At 39.3% G+C, this 27882-nt stretch overlaps 2 protein-coding genes across 7 annotated transcripts in view; one reads left to right on the top strand and one right to left on the bottom strand.

Annotated features, from left to right (window-relative positions):
* Window positions 1–10991, bottom strand: part of SHOC2 (SHOC2 leucine rich repeat scaffold protein) — an 87509-nt gene extending 76518 nt beyond the window's left edge. The window contains exon 1 of one of the 3 annotated variants that reach the window (XM_070363596.1): window positions 10856–10991. The gene's annotated coding sequence lies outside the window, so the exon portion shown is untranslated. Of the gene's footprint in view, window positions 1–9582; window positions 9954–10141; window positions 10238–10855 lie in introns of those variants that run through there. The other 2 variants (XM_070363595.1, XM_070363597.1) reach the window with 2 other exon arrangements.
* Window positions 10653–27789, top strand: BBIP1 (BBSome interacting protein 1). Of its 4 annotated transcripts, XM_070363601.1 has the most exons (5): window positions 11157–11496; window positions 11657–11754; window positions 23596–23668; window positions 27067–27236; window positions 27659–27789. In XM_070363601.1, the coding sequence occupies exons 3-4, from the start codon at window positions 23623–23625 to the stop codon at window positions 27228–27230; spliced, it is 210 nt and encodes a 69-aa protein (XP_070219702.1). In that variant the 5' UTR covers window positions 11157–11496; window positions 11657–11754; window positions 23596–23622; the 3' UTR covers window positions 27231–27236; window positions 27659–27789. The 4 variants fall into 4 exon arrangements, with proteins under 4 accessions (XP_014333409.1, XP_070219701.1, XP_070219702.1 ...); XM_014477923.2 differs by lacking the exons at window positions 11157–11496; window positions 27659–27789 and adding an exon at window positions 10653–10710 and having other exon boundaries at window positions 27067–27388; XM_070363600.1 differs by lacking the exons at window positions 11157–11496; window positions 27659–27789 and adding an exon at window positions 10867–11008 and having other exon boundaries at window positions 27067–27388.
* Window positions 27790–27882: the final 93 nt, after the last annotated feature.

Here is a 27882-nt window from a genome sequence, read left to right on the forward strand (position 1 = left end):
TTATATGCACTAAGGTGATTACAGTATTTTAAAAGTATTTTCAACTTAGAATTTGATTTTCAGTACTTTTAAGCTAAAAATTAATCTCATTTAATTGCTTTTTGTGTGTATAAACCCACATATTCCTTCACTAGATCTTATTTGATCATAAAGTCTGTCCATTACTCATTCTATAAACTACCAGAAACTGTCAGGAAAAAAATATAAACAAAAATAAATTTACCACACACAGCAAGATTAGAGGACTGTGGTGTCAAGGCAGGTATATTACATTTAAGAGTCAGTATTTAATAAGTTGCCTTTATTATAAAACAAAGTTTTTCTTATATTCATATAGTTCACTTTTTAGACTATTTAGATGAAGACCAGTATGCTCAGTTATTTATCTATTCATCCTAACAGCTGTTAAAACAGAATTTACATTGTGCATTTGGGGCCTTAATAATATAATCTCATTATCTCTGTATTACATTTTAAAAAATACCCCAAAGCAAAAGTCTTCCTCATACAAGATTAAAAAAAAAAAAACATGGAACAGTCAAGCCCAATTTAACTTAAGGTTAATAAAGATTCTTTCCCATCAGAACCTACTCTAAATATGGAAAAGCAGCCCGTGCTTATAGATTTGAATATATATTAAAAAAATTTTTTTTTGCAATTTAACATATTAAATCTAACCAGTTCCCAACTGGTTAGATGTACTATCTACTACTATGTGACTATAATTGCAAAATGAGTCCCACATAGTTTACAGAAGCTTTAATGTAAAAAATTCTTACATCATAAAAATGTAAATCATTTAGTAATTTGCAGGTAGCAATTGATTTATTATTTAAATTATGCCAGAAAAAAAGAAAAAGCATTATTTGGCCATACTTAATTTCAATTACTCTCAGAAGCAACTCAAATATTATCAAATTGTTAATTATAAAAGCTGGGTAATGGTATGGTCAAAAAAAAGATGTGTCAATTAAGAAATTATTTTTATTTTTACACATGATCTACCTTTGAGGATTATTCAAAGAATTTGAACATAATGGGCTTCCCTGATGGCTCAGCTGGTAAAGAATCTGCCTGCAATGCAGGAGACCCTGGTTTAAATCTTGGGTTGGGAAGATCCCCTGGAGAAGGGATAGGTTACAACTTCAATTATATGAAACTTAATTTTAACTTTCTTTGATAAAATAAAAATCTTCAAGATCTTACTACAGAGTCATTATAAAAGTATCAATTAGCATAATATGTGTGTGTGTGTGTGTGTGTGTGTGTGTGTTTGTGTGTGTAAATATCAGGTATAGTGAGCTCCAACTGAAAAAAGGCCAGATAAGTTTATTTTTGCATATAGATAATTAGTTATGCGTTAAAGCATTACTCACAGAGCTAACTCTATAAAAATTACATAGCTGACTTTAAAGGCAAATTTATTAAGTCCTTCCTTTTTCATATCACAAAATCTTTAAACTGAAACATTTAACTCTAAAATCCATTTGTCTGATAATAATAATTAGCATAGATCAACTCAGTACCTTTTTTAATTAACAAAATAAGCTGGTAAAAAGTATGTTTTATAAAATGCCTTGACAGTATACTATCCTGAACAATGGATATAAACTAGTTTCATACTTTACAGTTAGTTTCTAATCAGTTTCAGTATCTGTTTCTCACAGTCTGATACAATGCTGCAACTTCAGAGTTGCACAACATTCTGGGGGAAATGTATAAAATTATATACATTGAAATACTTAGTCCTGTACACAAGCATCATGACAATTTCACAAGAGTGGTCAAACTTTTTAAATAAAAATATTAATAAATTTTAATAGAATTAAGTGTTTGTTTCAAAAACTGTGACTCCATTTTAAAGAATCATTGTTCTCAAGTCCCAAAACAATTTTTGCTTTTCATGCCTTATTTGCAACCTAAAATATTAACTGATTTATGTCACTCACTCACCCATTGACTATCATATTTGATCATCTTCAGGTTTTTCCTGCCCAATCCAAAGCCCAACACAGACTCACGTTCTGGACCTTCAATACACTGTTCTTGTCCTAAATATGCATGTTCTGTGTGTACTACTATAAGCTATTATATAACAGGAGGTGGGATAAATTAAAGAATAGTGCAGCACTATAAGCCATTGAGCATGCTGAGTTTCCACAGTTGCTTAGTGGGTGTTCTGAAACTAGGCCATATTTCTAGTATTAAGAATTTCAAATCCCTACTTCCAAAGCAGAAATAAATGTTTTCAAAATTAAATCATAAAACCTTACTATTTTAAGCTGCCTGGTATATAAGTATCCCATTTCTATGACTTTAAAACTGTAATTAACACATGGTAGATAAACCAATATTTGTTTTAGCAACAAAATAGGAAATAACTAGCTCTTTTACCTATCCTTATATAGTCAGAAAACACAATTGATTACAAAACTAAGACAAAATAAATTTATATGAACCAGAACTAAAGCCCTTTAAGTGAAATATCAAATTCTTTATCCCAGAAGACATAAAGAAAACAAAGTTGAATTAAAAATAATATATTTCAGGTCATCCAAGCTGCAACATTCTACAGACTTCTAAAACAAGTATTATAACCTCCAATCTAATTTTTCCAGTCTAGGTTACCAAAAATGCCAAAAATAAACAATAAAACTTACTCTTTAAGGACTTCCCTCATAGCTCGGTTGGTAAAGAATCTGCCTGCAATGCAGGAGACCCAAGTTCAATTCCTGGGTCGGAAAGATCCTCTGGAGAAGGAAATGGCAACCCACTCCAGTATTCTCGCCTGGAGAATGCCATGGACAGAGGAGCCTGGCAGGCTACAGTCTATGGGATCACAAAAGTCGGACATGACTTAGCAACTAAACCACTACTCTCTTTAACAGTTTAAAAGTTGCTTTATGTCATTTTGTCATATCACTGCAACAGGTATGTTTTCATAACATGTTGTTACTCAGTTTTACATATTTCGTACCTCAGTACACAAAAGAAACACATGGTAGGTATAAAATCCAAAAGCTTTTAAGGCAGTAATAATATACTGCACTAAATCAGGACTTTCAATCATTTTCTTCAATTTAATTTTACTTAATAAATACTTACAATACCTACTATGTTTCATCTCATTAAGCAAATCTTCCCAATAACAAAAGGCTAACATTAAAACTGCAAGGAGATCCAACCAGTCCATTCTGAAGGAGATCAACCCTGGGATTTCTTTGGAAGGAATGATGCTAAAGCTGAAACTCCAGTACTTTGGCCACCTCATGTGAAGAGCTGACTCATTGGAAAAGACTCTGACGCTGGGAGGGATTGGGGGCAGGAGAAGGGGACGACAGATGATGAGATGGCTGGATGGCATTGAGTCTGAGTGAACTCCGGGAGTTGGTGATGGACAGGGAGGCCTGGCATGCTGCAATTCATGGGGTCGCAAAGAGTCGGACACGACTGAGCAACTGAACTGAACATTAAAATTTGTTATCATTTTAGATGGAAACCTTTCTGAAATACAATACCTGTTCCTGTGTCATTATCAAAATTTACCAACAGCAATTAATATCTTTGTCATGATCTTACATCATCGTTTTTGCTATACTATTCTACATATAAAACAGATGGCATCTTAAAAGATTTTAAGTATTTATCACATTAATTTATTTTTTAATGTCTTACGTCTGCTTTTTAAGTACTTTACCCTTGCTCTTATTTTCAACTTTCATAAGGCCTCTAGGAGTACCCTATTCTTTCTACATTTGGCTACCAAACTTTAAAGTAACTGTACATTATGAAATTTTAACGGAGAAGTCAATGGCAACCCACTCCAGTACTCTTGCCTGGAAAATCCCATGGATAGAGGGGCCTGGTGGGCTGCAGTCCATGGGGTCGCTAGGAGTTGGACACGACTGAGAGACTTCACTTTATTTTTTCACTTTCATGCATTGGAGAAGGAAATGGCAACCCACTCCAGTGTTCTTGCCTGGAGAATCCCAGGGACGGAGGAGCCTGGTGGGTTCCATCTATGGGGTCGCACAAAGTCGGACACAACTGAAGCGACTTAGCAGCAGCAGCATAAAATTGTAAAGATCCCTCAATTAAGGCCTAGGGGGTTCTAAGAGCAGAAAATGTGTTTAAGAGCAAAAGCATTATGATATCTTTGTCCTTTTTGGCCTGTTTGTTTGGGGGCCCTAGACAAATTTTCTATTAGAAGCCTTACAAAGTTAAGACATTGTGTACTGGAGAAATGGTAGTAAAGAGGACAAATACTTGATGCTCATCATGAAGCTTACAGTAATGCAAAAAAGACAAAGACATTAAACACATCATTACAAAAATGATGAGTATTATAAAAGGCAATAACAGGTGGGAGACCTTAAAACAGGAGAATCTAACTAGAGATCAAAGGCTTCCCCAAGGATGTGATATTGGGGCCTGACCAGCAATTAGGAGGTTAGCCAGGTGAAGCGAGCATGGGGCTGTACCCAAGGAGATGACACCAGAAAGTTTTAGTTTCTTAAAAGATAACCTTGAGATAAGTGAGACGTTATAACATTTATATGGGAATTGCTAAAATGTGAAACATTTAAAAAGGAATTTCTCAGATTTCTATAAGGAAAATAACAGGAAGGACTGCTGTGCTTAGTTGCTCAGTCGTGTCCAACTCTTTGTGATCCGCCATTCTCTTTTGTCCATGGGGATTCTCTAGGTAAGAATTCTGGAGTGGGTTGCCATGCCCTCCTCCAGAGGATCTTTCCAACCGAGAGATCAAATCCAGGCCTCCCACACTGCAGGCAGATTCTTTACTGTCTGAGCCACCAGGGAAGCTCAACCAACAATACTGAAGTGTGTAGCCTATCCCTTCTCCAGGGGATCTTCCTGACCCAGGAATAGAACCGGGGTCTCCCATATTGCAGGCGGATTCTTTACCAACTGAGCTATCAAGGAAGCCCCAACAGGAAGGATTGAAAAAAAGCCAAGTATGAGAATGTTTTAAAATGGGAAACTACGGCACGCTGGGAGAGCCGAAGAGCCTTCATTTCATCCTCAAAAAGTATTAAATCACACTGCATGAAAAATTACTTTTTAATAGTCAAGTTCAGAGAACTTTTAAATCTTAAAAAACTTTTAAAGGCATACAAAGACTTCTAGCAGGCTACCAGGATATAACTACTGATCATACAGTCTGACTTTTAAGCAAAGAGTGGCACTCTGAAGTAAGTATGGAAAGAGGCTATTTTTAATGTTCTCAGAAGAGTGCATTTTAAATATCTGCGAAATAACTCACCATGAGTTCTAAGGAAGGAAATTCATAAATGTTACTCTTAACAAGATACATAAAAGCTGAGAAAAATATATTTAAGTATGATATGAGAAAAATATATTTAAATACTATTTTGAAACATTTTCTTATTATCCAAGTTCCATGCTTCAGAATTATTTCACGTTAGGCTGATATGTTCTTCTATTTAACTATGAAAATATACTTAGTTAAAAATTTTAAATAATAATTTGGAGCAGATTCCTAACATTAGTGCAGATCCATAGTTCAAGCCCCAAATTAAATGAGGCACAAAAGGCATACAATCTCTAAAGATAATAACTTTAATGAAAGCCTACTGTATCACTTAAAATATTAACATTAGGTCATAGATGGACTCCAAATTGTTATTCCCTGCAATTCTCCAAATGGACCTTAACATCTCTAACTTCTATGCTTTTTCTACCCTCCATCCAACTTATTCCTCAAGAGTTAGTTCAGGTTGTATCCTTCAGTAAGCACTGATGATTATACATGCAGTCTGAATTAATTCATCTGAGTTCTTCAGTGTATACTGCTACCAAAGCACTTGTCACACTGCAAAACAATTAACTACTGTTTGTCCCCTTCATGCAACAAACCATGAACTTACTAAATGCAGAAAACAGTATATTTATCTCTGTGCCTTTACAGACCGGGAAACACACAGCACTCAGGAGAAGGTCTATGACATGAGTGAGTATGAAACTAGTGAGAAACACTTACATAACAAAACTTAAAGGTTAACTCAAAAACTATCTGCAAAATGGTAAAATTCCTGAAGGCAGTGTTGTACAACACAAAACCGGAAACAGAGAAAGCCCAAATTTAACTGATGAAATTAACTCCAAATTCTAGACATCACCCATGTCAGAACACATCATTTCTACCTACAAGGCATTAGAAAAACTGAAAGAAAAAATATTTATCTGTCAACGGTGAAATTACTTAACTAAACTTGCAAGATTTATAAAGTATTTGAGGGCAAATAAGATGCTTAAATTGTGTGTTCACAGTGCTATGAACATTAGAAGATAGACATTCCAAAATATTTCATAGTAGTCTTTCACATAGGGACAAATCATACCCTCTTTTAAGGTCATCTATAATGTTTTAGCTTCAAGCAATATCTTCCTTATTTCCAATAAAAGAAACTTTAACCTTTTCTAGCATGAACTACTTTCTGTGACCAGTTATGATATTTACAAAAGTTGGAATGAGATACGTAGTGTGAAATAATCTAATTAGTTCTTTAAATCTTGATAATGGGAACATCATACTTTCTCAAAGAGCACATATGTTAGCAACATCTCAAAAGCTGAAGAGCCCTCTGCAATTAGAATATGCTTTTCATACACTAGAACTTTGATTTGCTGAGTTAAAGATGATGTGCTAAAAAACTGGGAACCAGGAGAAAATGCCAAAGACAGAAGAAATATTATGTTAAAATAATGCAACTACATATTTTAGAACATAAATTAGTTTCTTAGACTTACGATGTTCTTTTCTACCTGCGCTGGTTGACAATTACATTTCAGAGCACTCCAATACTTAAAGCACACTATAGGTCAACTTGTGACAGAAATTTTTAATATTTTAAAAGTCAGAGTTGATAGTAAAATACAAAATTTAACTACTGTGTTAACAGAAAAAAAAATTTCCAGAAAGATATATAGTACATAGCCTTGATACAACGTAAAATTCAGAAGACAGGAATAGCAAACCTGACCTATATATTCTTTAGTCAGTAAAAGATTTAGCCTTAAATTATAATATGCCTAATGCTTAATGTGAAATATGTAATGCAGGAAATATAAGTCAAATAATAAGCAAAAACAGCAAATTTATTTGCAGTACTCCTTTTTCAAGTATCACATAGAAGTACTTTATTATTCTGCTGCTAAATTACAGCCCATTTCTAATTCATCTATAACAAAGTATTACTAATTCCCCACGGATCTTATTAGGAAATATCAAAGTTTTATATCTAAGTTTCCTCTCCTAATTGGTATCTTATAATCCAGTTCAAGAACACCTTCACTAAGCCCAAGTTACAGAACCTCAGAATTCACCGAAGGACAGGAGTCAGCTTGTTTTTCTGTTGTTTTTTATTGTTTTGAGAGTGTTTTGGTCTTGTGATTTTTTTAATTACTATAAGCATATATTCTGTTTTTTCATTCATGAAAAATACATAAACGATACAGTGAACTGAATCCTATGAAGATATAGTCTTTCATTTAATCTTCAACCTCCAAAGAAATTCATTCTAATATCTGCATGCCCAGGTTAGTGTATATTTTTCAGTTAAAAAAAAAAAACAACACAAAAAAAACACAACAGATTCTGGTATTCTTTTCTCATATGATATTTAAAATCTAAAAACTATTTAAACTGTTTAAAGAATACAAGTCTTACAGAAATATTAAATTACACAATATTGATAATCCAGCATATTTTTAAAACAAATATGACTGCAATTTAACTGCCTGGATAACAAGGAATTTCAATTTTCACGCTTGCCCTCAAAATCCATACAGGTAACGCAAGGCAAAAAAAAAAAATACCAGCAGTTATTCAGAAGCCATCTTTGGGAGCATTCCACCTAGAATTCCAGTTTATTATCTCTCTTGAATATGGGAGAAGCCCTCTCCCAAGTCACTGAAGAAACAAAAAAAATTCAAAAAGTATAATTCCAGCCAGCATAACAAAAGAATTTATGATTTTAGTGTTCCGTTTGAAAAGTGAAATGTTTCAAATTTCTGACTGGTTTCTAGTTCACAAGTTGCTGTGTCTTGTTACCATTATCAAAACAGTTCTGATCAACTTTCTGAATATGGTAGCTTAAAAACTCAAAAAAAAAAACAAACCCAGCTGCAAGTTATTAATGTATTTCTTAACATCACTCTTTAATCCATTACCATTCATAACAAATAAAAGAGAAAAATCTTAAAAACAGCTGAAAAATTGTATTAACAATCAAGAAATCAGAAAACAAATGCCAACCTGAGATCAATGTGTTTTTCAAAAACTGAACAAACGCCGGGAAAACGTAGTAACCTTAGAGAGAGGCCATGTCCGTTATTTCCAAACTGGCATTTCAAGAATATAGTTTTATATGTCAGCTTTATGTTACACTTAAACCATTAGACAAAGCCTTTATTTCTCTGTGGTCTACTTTAAAATGCATATGCATAATTAAAACTTTTACAGTGTGCCTGAGGTGCAAATTAGTATTTAAAAGATTATCATATTCAGTCTAAGATCCTTATGTAGGTAGGGAATGGTCATTTTCATAATTATTCCTAATAATTCTTGTCACTGTCACACAGAAAACAAACACTTAACAAATTCAAACTATGAACTTTAAGTTTGCTGAATGTCACAAATTGTACTCAATAGCTAAATCTCAAATACATAGTAACAGACAGTTACAAAGGCTGTAACATGTAAAGGTGAGGGTAGAGATTAGCAACTAATAAACTGAGGTCTTTAAGACAATCTTTCTTAAAGGGTTGATGATGTAAAAATTACTTGGTGACACAAGTGTACTCTAAGATTCTGAAAACCTAACAAAAAATAGTTTTAGATACAACTATCCATTACTCCTGAGTACTGAGCAAGGAGAAAGTGCTGACATTTACGAAGAAGTGTATAATACTGCACAGGTGTAAGCTTAGATATAGACTGGTGGTACTTATCGTGAGGGAAGCAAATACTATACAGTCCACATCTGCAACCCAATTTTGCTTCAGCATCCCTAGAGACTTAGAAAACATTTTTTGGGTAGATTGCAAAATATTGCTTCCTCTTTTATTCTCATCACCCCCATTATGATACAAAGCAACAGAAAAGAAAATCAAATCACCAACTGAAAGGGCTGAAAGCTTAAACACACACACAGACACACACACAAAAGCATCTTCTTTCCAACTATTGAAACGGTATTCATTTCACCTGTTTGTAGATCCACACTAACACAATTACACAAACCCTCTGCTGATTTTTGAGGAAAAAAAAAAAAAAAAAGGAAGGCAATTAATGGCTTGGAGTCATTCTTCTTCTACCTAGGAAAGGAGGGGAGGGAGGTGGTACAAAACAATGGATACTGAAGGGCTGGGGGAAAATCGTTTTGTCCCGAAGCCTCTAGCATTGGGGGGGGAGAAGAGTACTTTTCCTCTACCCCTAAAAGCCTCCGCGGAAAAAGGTTGCCATTAGGCATGTCCAACAGAGCACTCTTGGATGCCTACAACTCGCTTCACCAAGCAACACACCCAAAGCCGACTCACCACTCTTCACGGAACCGAGAGGAGACGGTGAGCGCGGTGGGCTTTGGGGAAGGGGCGAGGAAAGACTCCACCCCGTATCACTATCGCTGCGCCAAGGCCCCCGCCAACGATTCGCACGCCCACGGGGCGCCCCGCAGCCTGGGCCCGGTGACCCCAGGAGCCTAGTGGAGCGAGACTATCCTCCGGGCGCCCCCGGCCCCGGCCCTTGCGCCGGTTAGTCCTCGCCCGGGCGCTGTCCCGGCCGGCCGCCCGCCCGCCGCCACCGCAGGCCCGGCCCCCGGACACTGTCAGCCGGCCGGCTCGCTCTCGGTGCTCGGCTGCGGGCCCCACAGGAGAGTCAGCTCCCAGGGCCCGGGCCTCCCGGCGACAGCACCCAGGAAAACGGCGGCGGCGGCGCCTCCTAGGGCCCCGGCACCTCGGGCCTCGCCCCGGCCCCGCCGGCTCGCGCCTGTCAGGACGCACGGGGCCTCCCCCTACCGACCGACCGCCCGACGGACAGGAAGGAAGGCAAGAAGAACCGGCCAACAGGCACCCTCCCGCCTCGGCGGCCCCTAGTTACCGTCAGGAGCCCGGACTTCGCCATCCTCCTCACTCGCCCTCCTTCCTCCTCCTCCTTGGAAGCGACGCTGCCCAACCGCCGCCCCCCGCCCGCCCCTCCCCCACTCGCCCCGCCCCGCCCCGCCCGCCCCTCCACACACTCTCGCTTCTACCGCCCCGCCCCACCTCTCGAGTGCTGGCCCGTCAATCGCCGGGGAAGAGAAACAGGCGGGGCCAGAGCCGCCAACGCTGCCCAATCAGACAGACGTACTGTCGCCAGCGACGCTACCCAATCAGAATGAGGTATTGGCGCCAGCTTCCCTCTCTGCGCCCTTTTCCTTTTCTCTGCTCCTGGACGCCCTCTCTCCCGCCCACTGGGCGCCGCTGGCTAGCTGGGCCACAGAGAGAGCCTCCAGCAGGGTAGAGTGACAACTCTCAAGCGGAAGTTACTGTTGACGCTAAGGCAGCCATAACTGATAATGGCAACGGGAGTTTCCTGGCCTCCCGTCTCCTGTGTGACGTAGTTTTCCCTTCGCCCAGACTCACAGTTGCCCTGGGCAACAGTCGAGCAGTCAGGGAAGAGAAGCATCTGTAAGTAGGCCCAAAAAAGGACCAAAGGTGACCAGACATCCCATGTAAAACAAGTTAATTCCTATTCCGGACTACCTTCCCGTTTGCGGGATTAGAGACAGCAGGTTTCCCGTCCCTTATTTTGCTGGGACGTCTGGTCACTTACCTAGGTGGACAGGAGTTTAGAGCTCCGAAAATCCCTGTTCTGCCCGAAAGTTGCATTTGACACTTCTGAATGGGGTCATGGCAGAAGGATGGGAATAGCTTGCGCCCCCCTTGCCCCAGGGAGTACCCATTCTGACAGGAGTCGAGAAGTGAGGTGAGTGTCCCTTGGTTCCGAACCGTGGGTCAGATCCGAGCGGGCCCCAGGGCCCTGGGAGACCGAGAGTCCCGGAGGAGAGCAAGGCTCAGAGTAGCTTCCGCTGGAAGAAGGTTTTCTTTCCGGGCTGGCCAGGCGGCAGCCCTCCCTCCCTCCGCCCCTTTGAGGCTCCCTGTGGGGCGAGGCCGCTCAACCGGCTCCCCTCGCCTAGCTGCAGCAAGTCGAGACGGGAGGGGCCTGGGTGCGGGCCGCCGGGCGGAGCCCCTAACTCTAGCAAAGTGCAGCTCCTGACCACGCCCCCGCAAATTCTGTTAAGTACTTTCACCCCCTGACCTTTGAGGATGGAGAATTCTGGAACTTGAGGAAATCGTTTTACGTTCCCAGCTACGAAGGAAAAAGATGGTTACCCACCACCGCAGCAACACCTCTAAGTCTTATTTCCCCACTTCCTGTCTTCAGATTCTGAATTTTCTCCCTTTGTTTCTCTGGTGAGAGTTTGTAAGCACTGACTGCCATTCTGAAAGAAAGTATACTGTTCTAATCCTGCAAGTCAACGGTGTATTAAACAATTTAATGTTTGTGAATATTCGTTTCGTGTTAGTTTTACATGACTCTTTACCACAAGTGTCTCACATTTATCTCATATAGTTCCTTCCGTAGGTTTGAGTCAACACCTGTCAGTCATCTTCGTAATACCGGCTTGGATACCTAAAGCTGCGGGGAAAAAGTATCAGGAGAACTTTCAGGTAAACTGAAAATTGTTTATATCCACGCTAGTCCACAACAAGGGTGCACACCTACATTCTTTGCTGAATTTCTTTTTATATTCTTAGTATTCATTCTCTAGCCAAAATGGACTTTTCTTGTTTCTAACAAGATTAATCACTGAAGCACCAACGTTTTGTGATTCTGTATCCATGTCCTAGTAACCTTGGAGATTTGTGTCCAGATTTTCCCCAGCAGGAAGTAATTTCCTCTGAGCTTACCTAGCATTTTTCTGAACCTCTTTTATGACAACCATTGTTTTATATAACAGCTGCTTGTGTTCTTAGCTTCTCTGCCTTGCATGTGTGCTAAGTTGCTTCAATTGTGTCCAATTCTTTGTGACTGTATGAACTATAGCCGGCCAGGCTCTTCTGTCCAGGCAAAAATACTGGAGTGGATTGCCATGCCCTCCTCCAGGGGATCTTCCCAACCTAGGGATCAGACTCAGATGTCCTGCATTAGCCCACCAGTGCCACCTGGAAAGCCCAGTTTACTCCTAAATAGAATGGTTTGTATCAGATTTATCAGCCTATTATTTTACCCTACACATTATTTTGATAAATACTGAAAGATTGAATATCGGGTGTCTCCTGGATGCCCAGTATGCTTGCCAGCAACTTCAGTTTTAGGGAATTTCGGTTTATCAGAATTTGAGCATAGTTCCTGCTACTCAACACAATTTCTTCCCCCAATATTTTATCAAAGAAATATTCATACATTAAAAGTTTAAAGAATGCAACAAACATTCATATACCTATCACCTAGATCCAACAGTTGTTAACATTGTGCCATATTTATTTCATTTCTTCTTGCACACTTTTTGTCATTGAGACATTTGGAAATAGGTTGCAGATGCCTGTTGTTAAGTAGACATCTCTAAAATTCCCAACATGTATTTCCTAAGAATTCTAAAGTTCTCCTGGAAAACATAATATTATTATCACAATTAAGGAAGTTAACAATTCTATAGTCTTTAGAATCCAGTCTGTATGTACATATGTTTTCCCATTTGACCCAAAAATGTCTTCTATACCTTCTCCTCCTTGCAAAAAAACAAAACTCAAGATCCAGTCATGGTTTATGTACTGTATTTCAGTATTATAACTATTTACCCTTAATCTAAAACAGTCACCCCATTTTTTCTTCACATGTAACATTGTCATTTTGAAAAATTCAGGCCAGGGGTCTTTTTGACCGTCTCCTTTTTCTTATTTCCCGTACATCAGAAGTTGGTCTGGAGGCGTGCTTACATCCAATTTAATGGTTTTTGCCAGACTACTTCAAAGTAAGAAAACTAAAAGTTTTCGTCCTTTTCCAATCATGATTGCTGCTGCTGCTAAGTCGCTTCAGTCGTGTCTGACTCTGTGCGACCCCATAGATGGCACCCTGCCAGGCTCCCCCATCCCTGGGATTCTCCAGGAAAGAATACTGGAGTGGGTTGCCATTTCCTTCTCCAATGTGTGAAAGTGAAGTCACTCAGTCATGTCCGACTCCTAGCGACCCCATGGACTGCAGCCTATCAGGCTCCTCCATCCATGGGATTTTCCAGGCAAGAGTACTAGAGTGGGTTGCCATTGCCTTCTCCACCAGTCATGATTAAATCTTCCCAAATGCAGCTACTCTTACCCATACCATGAGCTGCTCATTAAATCCATGCCAGTTCTCAGCATACCACTTTCTATCATGTCCTACAAAGAACAGTTTAGCATTTAATCCTCTTGTCTATGGAGACTGTATTAGTACCATGCACTGGCAGCATAGACTATCTCAGTTCAGTTCAGTCGCTCAGTTGTGTACAACTGTTTGCAACCCTATGGACTGCAGCACACCAAGCTTCCCTGTCCATCACCAACTCCTGGAGCTCGCTCAAACTCATGTCTGTCGAGTCAGTGATGCCATCCAATGTAGAGTGTGTTAGTACCCTGCACTGGCAACATAGACTGTCTACCTTTTGATAAATTGTTGCTGCTACTTTGCCTTCACTTGGAGCTGATGCAATGTCATCTACAGCAGAGTGTACTGATGTCAGCATAGTTTCATGAGTTTCATCTCCTGGCACCCCAAAGACTGTTGATGAAAGGTGTGTGGGCCTTGCAATTCAAATACAGATGAATCTTGATGTTATCAAAGCAGATACTGAGGCAAGTACTGGCCATATGGCTGCATTCCAATTTCTGCAGTATTATTTTTCTCCCTGAAATTCTCCTGCAAGTCTTAATTGGTCCTGGTGTTTTTGTGATGGCTTGTTGGTAGCATTCATCAGAGCCTATTAAAAATTGCAAAATCAAGATTATACTTAGCACTGAGTACACAAAGAACATTCTGTGTTCAGTGGATATACAGATGTCTGTAGAATTTAATTCATGATCACAAGAGGAAAACTCCCAGGACAGCCAAGCTTTTGTACTCCTCCTATCCTAGACTTACAGTTGATCATGAAAGATAAGCAGAAGGAAGAAGATTCTCTGAGAGGGCAGATACTCTTAGATTGATACAGAATATTTTTAGTCTTCGCATTGGAATTTAAGTAATGCACTCCATCAATCACTTTTTTTGTATTCTAGATTCAAGTAAAGCTAAATAATATACTAATTAAGACCACAGATTTTAGAATCAGACCTGGGTTTCAGGAACAGGGATATTCATTAGCTGATGACTTTGAACAGTTTACTCATTCTGTTTATCATCTATTACATAGAAGTGTAAAACCTCAGGCTTGTTGAACAGAGTGAGTCAAACACACATAAAATGCATCAGCATATTGTGTAGCACATGGTGTATAGACAGTGTATGATAGTTATTATTGGTAACTTCTAAAGCAGTCCAATCTGAATATATTGTTGGCATTAAATATTTATTTATTGAATGAATGAATCTAAGACAGTGGTTCTCCAACTTTAATGTGGGGAACTTAAAAATTAGAGATTCTAATTCAGTGAATCTGGGGAAGGCTCCAGAAAAATCTGTATTGTTAATAATCATCCAGGGGATTTTGATAAGGTGATCCAAGGGTCAGGCTTTCAGAAACACTGAGTAAAGTATCAAACAATTCTTTATTTCCCTTTCTTTGCATTCTATTGAAGTAACTACATATCTCTGATGCTGAGAATATAAAAGATACCTTTTTTTAAAAAAGGCTTAACCCTTTTTTAAAGCGTTAATAGCTAATGTTTTTAGGATCACTTTTAGTACTGGATTTTGAAAAAGCAAAAATTATTAGTAAAAGGCATTTTGCATGAGTAGGACATGTCATTTTCTGCTAACTTAACAGTAGTGTCTGCTACTGGAGAGTAACAGAACCAATGGCATCATCCAATTTCACTCACGAAGAGCAGTTCCTGTTCTTAGGCCTAGGCACGTTCCAGAAGGTAGACTCTGCACATATTATTCACATGAGTCTGGGTTAATTAGCCAAACTGAACATGTTGCAACATTTTTCTACTAGCAGATGCCAGATAGCAAAACAGAGTAGAATCTACTGTAGTTTCCAACTACATGACATATAATGTTATTTGGCATCGCCACTTGAACATTATCAATCCAAGTTAAGCACTCTGCCAGCACGTGGTCAATCACTTGAGTGAGAGAGAACATTACTACTTTGTATCTGCTGAAAAACACCTTATTTGGGGGCTCCCTCTCACGTTTTTCTCATGCTGGTTTACATTCAGAAGTCTAATATGTGTTTGAAAATTTATCTATCAGTCAACCACACAAGTCTTGCATCAGACAAAAGACAGATTTTTTCATTTTTATTCCTACCGTTCCTCCCATCCCCATCAACAACCTGCAGTAAGCATTCAGACACTGAGCTCTTCCTGTGTGCTAGGGCTGGTTAATGGCTTTGTGTGAATTATGTCATTTAATAAGGCGTCTAAAGTCAGTGCTATTGTAAACTGTATTTTAGAGATAAAACCGAAGTTTAGAAAATTAATTTGTTTAAATGACTAATTTGACTCCAGACCCTTCTCTAAACTGCTACACTGTCTTTATCTCTTTTTACCACCACCCTACCACTATTTACCATCTTTCCGTATCCTTGTTAGGTCATTATATCCACTCCCATAGCTTATACTACTATGCAGCCGCCTGTCTAGGCCTCCCGTCTTTTTTACCTTCCAAACTCATTGGGTCAGAACCTAATTCATAGTCTTTACCCTTCCCTCCTAGCTTGTCCCTCTTATCTGTCCTCAACTTGAATTGATACCTGCACCATCTACTCAGGCATGTTAGCTTAAAATCTCAGTCATCCTTGATCATTTTCTTATCAGCCAAAGTGGTATTGGGGAATGGCAGAGGAGACTTGAATCTCAACTTCTTTTTGTTCTTTAATTGTTTTATTTTTTAAATATAAATTTATTTATTTTAATTGGAGGCTAATTACCTTACAATACTATATTGGTTTTGCCATACATCAACATGAATCCACCATGAGTGTACACGTGTTCCCCATCCTGAATCCCCCTCCCACCTCCCTCCTTGAATCTCAACTTCTTATATCTTTGAATACCTCAAGTATCTTCTCCTCATACTGATCAGTATTGCTGATTTTGTTCATATCTCATCATCCTACCTAAACAATAGCTTCCTTACTAATCGTCTTGCCTCTAGTGTCTCTTCTGTTTTTCCTTTTTATCTAGAATGTGTGTCAAAAAAAAAAAAAAAAAAATCATATGTCGTATTTCTACTCAAAGCCATCCAGTAACTCCCTCCTGTTTATAAAGTTCAAACTCCAAGGCATGCCATTCAAGGCTGAACATGAACTGGCCTCCACCTGGTTGACCCTACCATGATATGTGCACTGTATATACATTGTAATCTAGCCATTCCTCCAAGCTTTTTTTTTCAAATGCTTCTTTCTTTGAGCACATTATTCACTTTATCTGGAACACCCTCCCTTTGCTACACAGCCACTTCTTTGGATAGTAAATCCCCATGCATCCTGGAACTAATTCCAATGTCATGTGTAATAATTATTCCTGAGAGATCACCACTTTCACCTGTACAGAGCCAAGTTATTCATGGTTTTGGTTTCTTAAGGCACAATAGATATGCTTTTATTAAAGTATGTTGCATTGAATTGTAATTGTTTATTTACATGTCTCTTCCCCGATCTCACCTCCTCCAGATTCCTCAAGGAGAAGAACAGGTTCTTATCTACTGTATCTCCCACGTTTAGCTGTGATTGGTACATTATAGACAATTAGTATGTTGTTGAAAGAAAAAAATCTGGATAGGCTAGGTACATAGGATCTAAAACTTCTTAATTTTACATTTATTTTCCACTCTAAAGGAATAATTTCCTTGTCATCAAATAGAGCATACTTTCCTACTCCAATCTTTTTCAAAATTTATTTTATTGAAGTATAGTTGATTTACAGTGTTGTGTTAATTTCTGCCGTACAGCAAAGTGACTCACTTATATATGTATATACATTCTTTTTCATCTTCTTTTCCATTTTGGTTTATCACAGGACACTGAATATAGTTCCCTGTGCTACACAGTAGGACCTTGTTGTTTATCCATCCTTTATGTAATAGTTTGCATCTGGTAACCCCAAACTCCCAGTCTGTCCTCCCCCATCCCACTCCCCCTGGCAAGCACAGGTGTGTTCTGTGTGTGTGTCTGTTTCATAAATAAGTTCATTTGTGTCATACTTTAAATTCCACATATAAGTGATATCATATGGTACTTGTCTTTCTCTTTCTGACTTCACTTAGTATGATCATCTCTAGTTGTGCTCATGTTGATGCAGATAACATTATTTCATCCTTTTTTATGACTGAGTAGTTGTCTATTATGTACACATACCACAACTTCTTTATCCGTTCATCTGTTGATGGTCATTTAGATTGTTTCCATGTCTTGGCTATTGTGAATAGTGCTGCTATGGACATAGGGGTAAATATGCTGAAAATTTTGTCCTTTGCAACTTATCATAAGTTTAAACTTACGATAACAGTTTATATGTCTACCTGGAAATGTGTAAAAGAGTACCTAATTTTTCTGCTCGTTTTTCAAAATCTCTTTGGGGGTTATGCAAGTATAAAATTTGAGGACCACAAATATACATTCTTAAGTTTCAAAAGGACACTCTAGTGCTCTTGTCCAGTCCTACTCCCACAATTTAGTTTGGTTGTAATAGTAAATCTAGGTTGGTCCTCAGACTAAATCACTCTAGAGATTTTTAACTTCTTCAAGTTCTGTGACTAATTTATGCTATCAATATGTGTATAATTGACTTAACTAATCCTGCCTAGACCTACTGCTGCTGCTGCTGCTGCTAAGTCGCTTCAGTCGTGTCCGACTGTGCGACCCCATAGACAGCAGCCCACCAGGCTCCCCCGTCCCTGGAATTCTCCAAGCAAGAAGACTGGAGTGGGTTGCCATTTCCTTCTCCAGTGCATGAAAGTGAAAAGTGAAAGTGAAGTCGCTCAGTCATGTCTGACTCCTGGCGACCCCATGGACTGCAGCCTACCAGGCTCCTCAGTCCATGGGATTTTCCAGGCAAGAGTACTGGACTGGGGTGCCATTGCCTAGACCTAAGTGCCTTTCGATTTTCACTCAACTTAGTAAAACAACTTAGTAAAATTTTTCATGACAAAGATTTGGTTTCCCTCTGAGTTCTGCATTAATTTTAGACATCTAGCTCAAATGGCTACAACAGGTTTGCTTCTTTTATCATGATTTGAAATGTATTATCCATCAAAATCATTATTTGTGGGGAAAATTACAAAGTGAAGAAACTGGGGGAGAAGGAAACAACAGATTCTTTTCTAATTACCCGGACCAAAAACTTCAAAAATTGAGTGACACTGTATTCTCTCAGCATTAAAAGTTTGCATTCTGTTAGTGTAGGAATTTTAACTTTTGCAATTTAATGTTTTGTTTAAAAAACATGCCTTGACAGTCTGTATCATTTTGAAATCTGTCAGAGTACTCCATTGTATGGTTTTTCCATAATTTATTTGACCTATGACATATGCCTGAACGCAGTGTCCTAATGAACATTCATACTCTTTTATGCAAAGAAATAGAGGAAAATAATAGAATGGGAAAGTCTAGAGATCTCTTCAAGAAAATTAGAGATACCAAGGGAACGTTTCATGCAAAGTTGGGCACAATAAAGGACAGAAATGATATGGACCTAACAGAAGCAGAAGATATTAAGAAGAGGTGGCAAGAATACACAGAACTATACAGAAAAGGTCTTCATGACCCAGATTATCACGATGGTGTGATCACTCACCTAGAGCCAGACATCCTGGAATGCGAAGTCAAGTGGGCCTTAGGAAGCATCACTAGAAACAAAGCTGGTGGAGGTGATGGAATTCCAGCTGAGCTATTTCAAGTCCTAAAAGATGATGCTGTGAAACAGCTGCACTCAATATGCCAGCAAATTTGGAAAACTCAGCAGTGACCACAAGACTGGAAAAGGTCAATTTTCATTCCAATCCCAAAGAAAGGCAATGCCAAAGAATGCTCAAACTACTGCACAATTGCACTCATCTCACATGCTAACAAAGTAATGCTCAAAATTCTCCAAGCCAGGCTTCAACAGTATGTGAACTGTGAACTTCCAGATGTTCAAGCTGGATTTAGAAAAGGCAGAGGAGCCAGAGATCAAATTGCCAACATCTGTTGGATCATCAAAAGAGCAAGAGAGTTCCAGAAAAACATCTATTTCTGCTTTATGGACTATGCCAAAGCCTTTGACTGTGTGGATCACAACAAACTGTGGAAAATTCTTAAAGAGATGGAAATACCAGACCACCTTACCTGCCTCCTGAGAAATCTGTATGCAGGTCAAGAAGCAACAGTTAGAACTGGACATGGAACAACAGACTGGTTCCAAATCGAGAAAGGAGTATGTCAAGGCTGTATATTGTCACCCTGCTTATTTATATGCAGAGTACATCATGAGAAATGCTGGACTGGATGAAGCACAAGCTGGAATCAAGATTGCCGGGAGAAATATCAATAACCTCAGATATGCAGATAACAGCACACTTATGGCAGAAAGCAAAGAACTAAAGAACCTCTTATTGAAAGGAGAGAGTGAAAAAGTTGGCTTAAAGCTCAACATTCAGAAAACTAAGGTCATGGCATCTGGTCCCATCACTTCATGGGAAATAGATGGGGAAACAATGGAAACAGTGACAGACTTTATTTTGGGGGCTCCAAAATCACTGCAGATGGTGACTGAAGCCATGAAATTAAAATACGCTTGCTTCTTGGAAGAAAAGTTATGACCAACCTAGACAGCATATTAAAAAGCAGAGACATTACTTTGCCAACAAAGTCTGTCTAGTCAAAGATATGGTTTGTCCAGTAGTCATGTATGGATGTGAGAGTTGGACTATAAAGAAAGCTGAGTGCCGAAGAATTGATGCTTTTGAACTGTGGTGTTGGAGAAGACTCTTGAGAGTCCTTGGACAGCAAGGAGATCCAACCAGTCCATCCTAAAGGAAATCAGTGCTGAATATTCATTGGAAGGACTGATGCTGAAGCTGTAACTCCAGTCCTTTGGCCACCTGATGTGAAGAACTGACTCATTTGAAAAGACCCTGATGCTGGGAAAGATTGAAGGCAGGAGGAGAAGAGGACGACAGAGGATAAGATGGTTGGATGGCATCACCGACTCAATGGACATGAGTTTGAGCAAACTCTGGGAGTTGGTGATGGACAGGGAAGCCTCGTGTGCTGTAGTCCACAGGGTCACAAAGAGTCAGACGTGACTGAGCGGCTAAACTGAACGCTTTTATCTTTACATGCTCATGCTTTGTTTCTTTAGGGATCACTACTAGTAGCAGAATGTTTGGGTCAAAGAAAATATACATATTTGGTTTTCGTAGTAGATACTATAAAATATTTAAGGATACTACAAATTATCCCTCTAAAAATGCTGTACTGACAAACCTGCTCACCAATAGGGAGTGCCCATTTCCCTATATGTTCCCTAACTGTGGATACTATCAGGCATTTTGATTTTTTTGCAATCTCAAAAAACATAACACACACGCCCTAAAATAAGACCACAATGATTTTCACTTTATGAGGCCATAATGATTTTCCTATTTAAAGTATAACCACCACAACCCCCAGCACTCCTAAATCCCCTTAAACTATTTTAGTTTCTGTAACACTACCTTCTAATAGCATTGTTATTTGTTTTTCTCCCTATACACTACACCATAAGCTCCAAAAGAGCAAAGGTTTTTTTCCTCTTTTATTCACTAATGAATGGTTCCTGGCATGTGGTGGACACTCACATATTTATTGAATTGAATGATGTGACACTTGTATAACATACATGAATTTTATCCATAGCTGGTATGTTTCCTTCTTGGGCCTATCTGTCCCTGGTATTACACACGTCTTACCTTACCAATTAGAAAGTACCCTGAAGGGTAGCCACACTCCATAGGGTGCATTACACCAGGCAAAACACCCATGTTTGGCTATTAGCAGGCCACCTGGGGAAGGATAAAAATGCTCCTTCCTACTCTGGGCTCCCTGGGCAGTTGATTATCAAGACACTGTAGGCTTGGCAGTGCCAGCCAACCAACCAATACCTTGCTTATTTTAGCCCTTCCCTTCCTGTTTCTGTCCTGCCAATGCCTAGGGGAACCTCGGAACAAGAATCAGCCCCAGCAAAGTAGACACTCCACCCAGGCAAGTGACGGCACTGATCTTCCTTACACCGGGTCCAACCCACTCCCTACCGGGCCTTTAGCTCCACACCCTTTCCAGTAACAATGGCAGCTTAATCAGAGAACTAAGGTTTCATAGAGCACCAAGCTTCATTGTTTTCTTCAAGCTAGATTTTGGGTATAGAGAAGAGAAAGCAAAAGATAGTGATTAAATTATGAGTATCTAGAGTTTCTATTTAAATCAGCTAAGATTTAAGTATTTGTTCATCCACCATTTTAGCATTTTGGTGATTAAAAAAATTGGTAATATAAAAATTCTTAGATGCTATGCACTCCTTCACATTTGTCAACATTTATAATGTCTGTCCTCCCTTTCAGTAGCATATCATGTCAGATTTGCACCAAATAAAGGCTTAAGGAATATTTTCGTTGTTCTACCTTTGAGAGGTAAAGTGTTTCTTATATTCATGCTATTCAGAGATCTGCAATGTTTTTGCCCTTCAACATAACCTGGAAAAAGAAATGATCACTCGTTACCACTGGCAGGCCTAAGTAACAGGAAGGAAAGAATGTGTCAGAAGGAGAAGCAGCCGTGCATTGAGTAAATTGCATTTATCTCAGATTCTAGGTAGTGTGATGCATTGCTTTATTCCTGGTCCATTCCCTATTTCATCTTCCTTCCCAGACAGAGCAGAATAGGGGTAAGTTTTGATGACCGTTCTGGAAAGCAGATAGAGCTTTCTCAGGAACTTTAGATCTTTCAGAATAGAAATTTGAACAAGAAGGGGGAAAGGCTTGGTGGATGGAGAGTAGGAAACTTTTATTAGGAATGTCAAAATAGTGGTAATGGGAATAAGACCAGCAGCAGCTTCACTTTATTATAACTAATTTGCAGTGGGTGGTAAAGGCAGGCACCAAGCCAGCATCATCACATTATAGATAATAAATCTTTCTTCTGTGGTGGTGTTGTGAAAGATATACAGTAAGTTGCATCAGTGTGGCAAAATATCACAAAATGGGTGGGACTGTCTAGAGAAGCTTCTGTATTTGGAAGGGGTTTATGCTAAAAATTACAGTCCAGAACACCTTGAACATACTAATACATAGCATGGCATAAACTGGGATGTAACACTGGAAACATGTCACTAGCCAGAGATGACATATACTGGGATCTGCATAACAAAATACTCACATGAGGGTATTCACTGGCACTTCAGCATATAGTATTAATATATGTGTATTAGAGGAAAATAGTAAACTGAAAGCACACCTCACTTCTGGTATTCAGAAGCCAGTTTCACCTGTGTGTGTTGCTTCCTTACAAATTGCAGCTGTGTAGCCAGTAACTGATCCTTAAGTTGCTTTTTGTCATTAAAGCAAAGGAATTAAAGCAGAAATCGGTTGTTAGCTACTGAAAGAAGTGTGAATGTTAGGCAGTATTTGCATAGTACTGCCTCCTTTCCCTAACAGCCTGGCATAGGCCACCTCCCAAACTGTCTTGTCTTTTATCATCATCTACCACTCAGGAGATGCTATCAGCTGCACATAAATCCTTTTGTTTTCCCTCAGCTACACAGATACCTGCTAACTGCTAAGTCACTTCAGTTGTGTCCGACTCTGTGTGACCCCATAGACGGCAGCCCACCAGGCTCCCCCGTCCCTGGTATTCTCCAGGCAAGAACACTGGAGTGGGTTGCCATTTCCTTCTCCAATGCGTGAAAGTGAAAGGTGAAAGTCAAGTCGCTCAGTCGTGTCCGACTCTTGCGACCCCATAGACTGCAGCCTACCAGGCTCCTCCGCCCATGGGATTTTCCAGGCAAGAGTACTGGACTGGGGTGACACAGATACCTACTAGATGATTAATTATCTTTGCTTGAAAAACTTAAGCCCTACCAATTTTCACTAAGAGGGGAAAAATTTGGAACATGCAGCCTTCCAGTTACCACCACTGATGAACAAAAGTTGACAAAGTCTGCATGCTTACATGAACTATCTCAACCTTGTTTCAGTGGAAAGACTCACAGGTAATTAAAAGAAAAATTATGCAAGGATAGGATAGTTCATTTTCTATACACATTGTGATTTTACTTCTTAAACTACAATGGAAATCTCTCAAGAAATATGCTTTGGGAATTCATTCTTGAATAATATTTGTTTTCTCATTGAAGGACGAGACTGTATCCAACATTTCAGATATGGCAGAAACGAAGTCGATGTTCCGGGAAGTTCTTCCAAAACAAGGTATCTAAATCACAGATGCTTTGGTCATAGAATATTATTGTTTGCTGCTTTAGTCGTTTAGTTGTGTCTGAGTCTCTTGCAACCCCATGGACTGTAGCCTGCCAAGCTTCTCTGTCCATGGGATTTTCCAAGCAAGAATACTAGAGTGGGTTGCCATTTCCTTCTCCAATATTATACATATAACAGTGTCATAAAGCAGACTCAATAGCTAGACATCTTGTAACCATTTTGTGTTATATAGATGCCACAGATACTCTCCACTTTCACTATGCTTTTGTCATGAGTAGTTTGTAAAGGAGTAATCCATTGCTTTTTTGCCCCCAGTAAAAGGATGTAAGATGATGGTTTGTTTCTTAAATGTAGAAATCCTATTATTCTCAAGATTGGTGATAACAAGAAGAAATTTAGTGACAAAAATAGCACCATAATTTACCATAATACTAAGGTCCGAAAGTGAGGGAAAAGGAACCTGTATCAAACAATGTAACAAAAGCTGAAGGTTTAAGGTAAACATTCAGTAATTTGAATATTCATGTTAATACCATATCTTACTAGGTACTTGATTTCCCATTTAATTGAAGTATATAGTTGGTTTACAACTATACAAGTGTATAGCAAGTTTTATATACAAGTTATACATACATATTTAATTACCTTGTTTTTTTTCAGATTCTTTTCTCGTAGGTTATTACAAAATACTGACTATAGTTCCAGGTTGTATATAGTAGATTCCTGTAGGTCCTTTTTGTTTATATGTTCTATATATAGTGGTGTGTGTGTGCTGATCCCAAACTCCTGTTATCCCTTCTCCACCTTTTCCTTTTGGTAACTAAGTTTGTTTTCTATGTCTTTTTGGTCTGTTTCTGTTCTATATTTAAAAGTTCATATTTTTTTTTTTAGATTCCACATATAAACGATCTCTTTGTCTGACTTCCTCCTCTTAGTATGGTCCATCCATGTTGCTGCAAACAGCATTATTTCAGTCTTCTTCATGTTAATACTCCACACACACACAGTCTTGTTTATCCATCTGTAAGTGGACATTTAGGGTGCCTGCATATGTTCATTAGAGAAGGAAATGGCAACCCACTCCAGTGTTCTTGCCTGGTGAATCCCAGGGACGGGGGAGCCTGGTGGGCTGCTGTCTATGGGGTCGCACAGAGTCGGACATGACTGAAGCGACGCAGCAGCAGCATGTGTTAGCTATTGTAAATAGTGCTGCAATGAACACTGGGGTGCCTTTCTTTTTTCAAATTGCAGTTTGCTTCAGACACATGCCTAGGAGTGGGATTGCAGAACCATGTGGTTAAGTCTATTTTTAGTTCCTTAGGGAACCTCCATACTGTCCTCCATAGTGGCTGCACAAATTTGCATTCCCACCAACAGTGTAGGTGGGAATGTATGTATAACTTGTATATAAAATTTGCTGTACACTTGTATAGTTGCTTCCATGGTGGCTCAGCTGGGAAAGAATCCGCCTGCAATGTGGGAGACCTGGGTTCCATCCCTGGATTGGAACGATCCCCTGGAGAAGGGAAAGGCTATGCACTACAGTATTCTGGCCTGGAGAATTCCATGGACTGTGTAGTCCATGGGGTTGCAGAGTTGGACACTACTGAGCAACTTTCAACAGTGTAGGAGGGTTCTCTTTTCTCCACACCCTCTCCAGCTTTTATTTGTAGATATTTTGATGGTGGCCATTCTGATTGGTGTGAGGTGATACCTCATTGTAGTTTTGTTTCTCTCAAATTAGCTTCTTGTGTCTTTTGGCCATCTTTTTAGAGAAATGTTTATTTAGATCTGCCCATTTTTTGATTGGGTTTTTATATTGAGCTGTATTAGCTATTGGTGTATTTTGAAAATTAATCACTTTTTAGTCACATCATTTGCAAACATTTTCTCCCATTCTATAGGTTGTTCGTTTTATGGTTTCCTTTGCTGTGCAAAAGCTTTTGAGTTTAATTAGGTCCCATTTGTGTATTTTTGTTATTTCTATTACTCTAGGAAGTGTATTCCTCTGCTGTCTCATTTTCTCTTAATTTCTTTTTTATGTATATGGAAGGTTATTTATGTTCCTTGACCTTGGAGAAGTGACCCTCTGTAGGGGATGTCCTGTGTGTCCCACCCAGCCTTACACTCTCGTCACCTAGCAGTCCAGGGACCAGCTAGTCCCAGGGAAGGTTCTGATCTGTTTGTGAACTCAGTTCCCAGGCTGCTGGATGCTAGTTTTCTTGCTTCTGGAGTCTACCCCCTGGTGGTTGAGCCTGGTCCAGAGGCTTGAGCAGGCTTCCTGGTGGAAATGGCCTATGCTTGGCAACACTGTTGGGTAGAGCTCAGCCTTGGTTCTCTGACCGGCAGTGGTAGTGCCGTATCAAGGGACGTGACCAGAGGTGGCTGTGGGCTCAGGAAGTGTTTAAGCAGTCTGATGGCGGGGAGGGGATGTTCCTGCTTTGTTGTTTGGCCTCAGGGGTCCCAGCACTGGAGCCTACGGGCTGTTGGGTGGCATCAGGTCTTGGTGCCAAATGGCAGCCTCTAGGAGAGCTCATGCCAATGAGCGTTCCCTAATGTCTCCACTACCAGTGTCCTTGTCCTCACAGTGAGCCAGTCACCCCACACCTCCCCAAAAGAGCCTCTTAAGACCAGCAGGTATGACCCACGGTCCTATGAAGTCAGTGCACTTTTGCCCTGGGTCCCAGTGCACGCACGCCCGTGTGTGTCCTCCAGGAGTGGAGCTGCTGTTTCCCCCAGTCCTGTGGCAGTCCTGCACTCAAGCCCCACTGGACTACAAAGCCAAGTGCTCTGGGGGCTCTTCCTCCTGATGCCAGACCCCCAGGCTGGGGAGCCTGATGTGGGACTCAGTCCTACGGGAGAACTTCTGCAATATAATTGTTCTCCAGTTTGTGGGTCCCACCTGGGGGGTATGGGGTTTGATTATATTGTGAGTGTGCCCTTCCTACCATCTTGTTGGGTTTCTTCATGTCTTTGGATGTATCAACAGAGTACCTTTTTTGGTAGGTTTGCGTCTTTATTGATGGTTGGTCAGCATTCAGTTGTGACTCTGGTGGGCTTCTACCCTGCCATCTTGTCCCCCTAAGTATTTTTATGTATGTTGTATTTCCTTCCATTTTTTTTGTTTGTTTGTTTGAAATTCAACATCTGACACAAGAAGTTGTGTCCCACGGCAACTTATAATTTTAGGTTGAAAATTCAAAACCTTTCTCATGAACTTCCTAGTATTAAATGATGCTTTTATATTTTTATATTAAAGATATGTTACAAGGATAACTGTAAGAACAAGAGATTTTAAATGACAATGTATTAAATTTTTAAACTGCAAATCCAAACTACCAAACAGCTGTATTTATCTCACTCTGATTTTTATTTCTTTTTAAACTTAGGGCAGTTGTATGTAGAAGATATAACCACAATGGTGCTATGTAAACCCAAACTTTTACCATTAAAATCTCTGACTCTGGAAAAACTGGAGAAAATGCAGCAAGCAGCACAGGATACAATTCACCAACAGGAAATGACAGAAAAGGAACAGAAAATAACTCACTGAACAACGGCAAGTAACTCACTGAATGATAACTAGCACTTCTACAGAACACCCTACACCTTTCTATTAACAAGAGCTGAAAATAATCTGCATCTGTATGCTGAAAACAGTATGTATTAATAAAAGATAGTATCCCTATAAAAAAAACCAGATTACTAAAATTTGGATTGTGAATTTAAACACTGGTTTGTATTGAATATAAGCAATTTTAAAACTTTGAACCCAGATTTTGTTTTATTTTTAACCCAAGCTTTTCAAACTACAAATTACTGTTCACCATTCCTATCAGTTTTCTAGATAACATTCTTAGTTAGGCACAGTGAGTAAATGCAACTTCTTTTACAGTCATCCTGTACATGGTTTTAAAAACTGAACTAAGCTTTTTAATTATACTGACTTTAAGGACTTACCTTGCCACCTTTGTCTTCCAGGTATCAAAACATAAAACCCTAAAAATGGAAATTAATAAGGACTTGAAAGAGCCCATGAAGTACAATGAACATAAATTTGGAAGTTTTATTTCTAAAAGACTGTAGCTAGACCTGTAATGGGTATATTCCTAGGAAAACCTTTGTAAATTCTGAATATAATTCTTGGTTGGTTTGCTACAGTTGGTAATAGACAATTTAAATTAGTATGGACCTTTAGGCCTCGC

The sequence above is a fragment of the Bos mutus genome, chromosome 26 (genome assembly GCF_027580195.1).
Source record: "Bos mutus isolate GX-2022 chromosome 26, NWIPB_WYAK_1.1, whole genome shotgun sequence".
Lineage (NCBI taxonomy): Eukaryota > Metazoa > Chordata > Mammalia > Artiodactyla > Bovidae > Bos > Bos mutus.